Source organism: Montipora capricornis, chromosome 1 (genome assembly GCF_036669925.1).
Source record: "Montipora capricornis isolate CH-2021 chromosome 1, ASM3666992v2, whole genome shotgun sequence".
NCBI lineage: Eukaryota > Metazoa > Cnidaria > Anthozoa > Scleractinia > Acroporidae > Montipora > Montipora capricornis.
The window spans coordinates 170,758-173,257 of record NC_090883.1 but is presented as its reverse complement, the minus strand read 5'-3'; the positions used below and the strand labels follow the sequence as shown (position 1 = coordinate 173,257).

The 2,500-nt window shown below is 40.1% G+C and overlaps 1 protein-coding gene across 1 annotated transcript in view; it reads right to left on the bottom strand.

Moving 5' to 3' along the window:
* LOC138024902 (F-box/LRR-repeat protein 5-like) overlaps positions 1-147 on the bottom strand; it is a 25,006-nt gene extending 24,859 nt beyond the window's left edge. Inside the window, exon 1 of the mRNA XM_068875288.1 lies at positions 32-147. Within this exon, the coding sequence (XP_068731389.1) occupies positions 32-127 (96 nt within the window). The 5' untranslated portion in view covers positions 128-147. The remainder of the gene's footprint in view (positions 1-31) is intronic.
* Between the last annotated feature and the right edge of the window lie 2,353 nt (positions 148-2,500).

Here is a 2,500-nt window from a genome sequence, read left to right as displayed (position 1 = left end):
ACGCTACAATACTGTTTGAGTTAGAACGCACCTTTTCAAATGCCTCGTAAACAAGCTGTTTCATTCGTATGTGAGGTCCCGAAAAGACATCTACTTCCTCAGGGCACGGATAGTGACAGAGCGCCATCTTGAAAATAAATAATTGCACCACCTCGCCTGGTCGCAGAGCATCATGGCCTCTTGACGGTGACGTCAAGGTAGCGTTTGGGTTTGTTTTTTGTTGGAGGGTGGGGAGGATGGGAAAGCACAGGCCCGCGACATATAAAATTTTTGTGTGTAAAGTAAATGTACGAAGGATTTAACAATTGCTTGCCTGAAATCTCGTTTGTCGGTCTTTGTCCATCCTGGGTAATTTTTAGGTCGATTGAGACGATTCCTTGGAATCTCCACCACTCAGTTTATGTAACCAATCGGAGCGAGGTTCGAGATCTCTATGATATGGTCTTATATCTCTATCTCCATATTCTGGACCACGGGCAGAATGATGAATGAATCTTTATTGCACACATTGATATTTCAACTACCGGTAATTATAGAGATTATACAGGTATATAATACAAAATTTGGAAAAACTGAGGATAGAAATAGATTTTTTACAAGGTGGGTGCCCAGTGGCCAAAGGAGCTGAAGCTTTCGAGTTGGCCACTGCATATAAGAGATGATTACAAGATGACTCGTTTAAGTGTATATGAGAGATTTTCTTTACTTACCCAATCAAAACAAAATGGTTTTTTGAGATAAAGACAATTAGAAAAATTCCATACCGATTTTCCTTCCGTATCTTTTAGCCTTTTCACTTCCGGGGGGTACAAAGCCAGACTGTGACGTCAAAACGAGAACGCATAAAATTTTCGTTCTTTTGTCCTGTTTCACTATTGCAATCAAATATAACGCATCTCAGAAGCAGTTTCGGCAACTTCTGAATCCGAAAAAAACATTCGTTCTTCTTTTGATGTCACAGTTCTGCTATCCCCAATCTCCTTACTAGCGCGTTTTTGTACCTCACTGGAAGTGAAAATCCCGATGTTTAAAAAGGCTAAAAATCGGTTATTTCCTAATTTTTTTTTTATCTTTTTTTTATTGAGTAAATAAAGAAAAATTTGTCATATACAAAATTGTATCAGGCGCATCTTTCGAGCCCTCTCTAAAGAAAAGAACGCACACCTGATCGCAGGCCACCTCGTTCCAAGGGCTTTTCTTCGCCGAGAGTAGTCGGAGAAAGCCCTGGGAACAAGGTTGGATCGCAGGTACAACACTGCACAGTCTTCAATAGTCCGCTTTCCCTATATTAAAATTCAGCTTGAAAGGAGAGGTTTAGAGGACAAGAGACAACGGAAAGTGGATGATATGTCGATATTTTTCACGTTCATTCCAAAGTGTTTCTATTGTTTTTGTCCTCTCTACCTCGCAAGCTGAATATTGATATTTCGAAAATGGCCTGTTGACCATGGGTGATCGCATCGTATTCAAACACTTGTAAATACCCAAAATACCAGCAAACGAAACCTGGGTTGGCGGGGGGGGGGGGGGGGGGGGTTGTCCTTGTTCCCTTTAAAAATTTGCTTGTGTACCTTTGTTCCCGGAATTACTTTCAACTTGTTCTCAGCTTTTTTATCCCTGTGAAATTGTATATGTTTCTCTGTTCCCTAAGATATTTTAGCTTTGTTTCCCTTTTCCCCAGTTCAAATTAGCCATGTCCCCTTGTCCCCCGAACACCCTGGGAGACCCTTTTGGTAAGACAAGAGAGTAAGACTGAAACTGATACATGCGGCAAGGTCCTTCGGTTTGAAAGCAGGGGAGAAAGTTTGGAGTGTTGGAGAGAGAAGTTGTCTTCCATCAACGAGTCCCGAATTTTGTTTGATTCACGTACTTGGCGCTAAATATGGTTTCGGTTCGTTTGCTCTCCACTTGTCTGCCCTACTGCTTTTAATTTTATCCAAGCACTCAGATTTCAATTCTTCTCAAATACGAACGTTTCATTGAGTAATCCCACTTCGGGTTTTAAGGCAAAATATACTAATTTCCTTGCTTCTGAAACAACGTAGATTACGTTATTGTATTTCCACTCCGGAGTTCAAATGGCAAAAAATAATTTGAGCAAGGGCGTTCAGAAAATGAAAGGTTAAAAGAAGAAGATTAGCCCTTAGTCGGAGGAAAGAGGTATGATTTTATTGTTGCAATTAACGTTCTATCGATAGTTTCTGATTTAGTCGCATAAGTTTGCGTTAATCAAACATATATTCGTGTTGCTCAATTTACTCGTGTTGATTTCACTATAGTTCAAATATTCCCTCCATCTTCTGTAACAGTTGTGTGCTCCAAATTGTTTTTCAGTTTTTATGTCGTCTCAAGTGCAATAAAGAACAAGAGGCTACGAGTAGCCTACACTTTGTTCGAAGAAATATTAGCCGATTTTCTTTAAAAGTTACCGTATTTCAGAAATTTTTTACGTTACAATATCTTAGTCATCCTCGGAGATCCAGGGGCAGTCTAGCTGCGA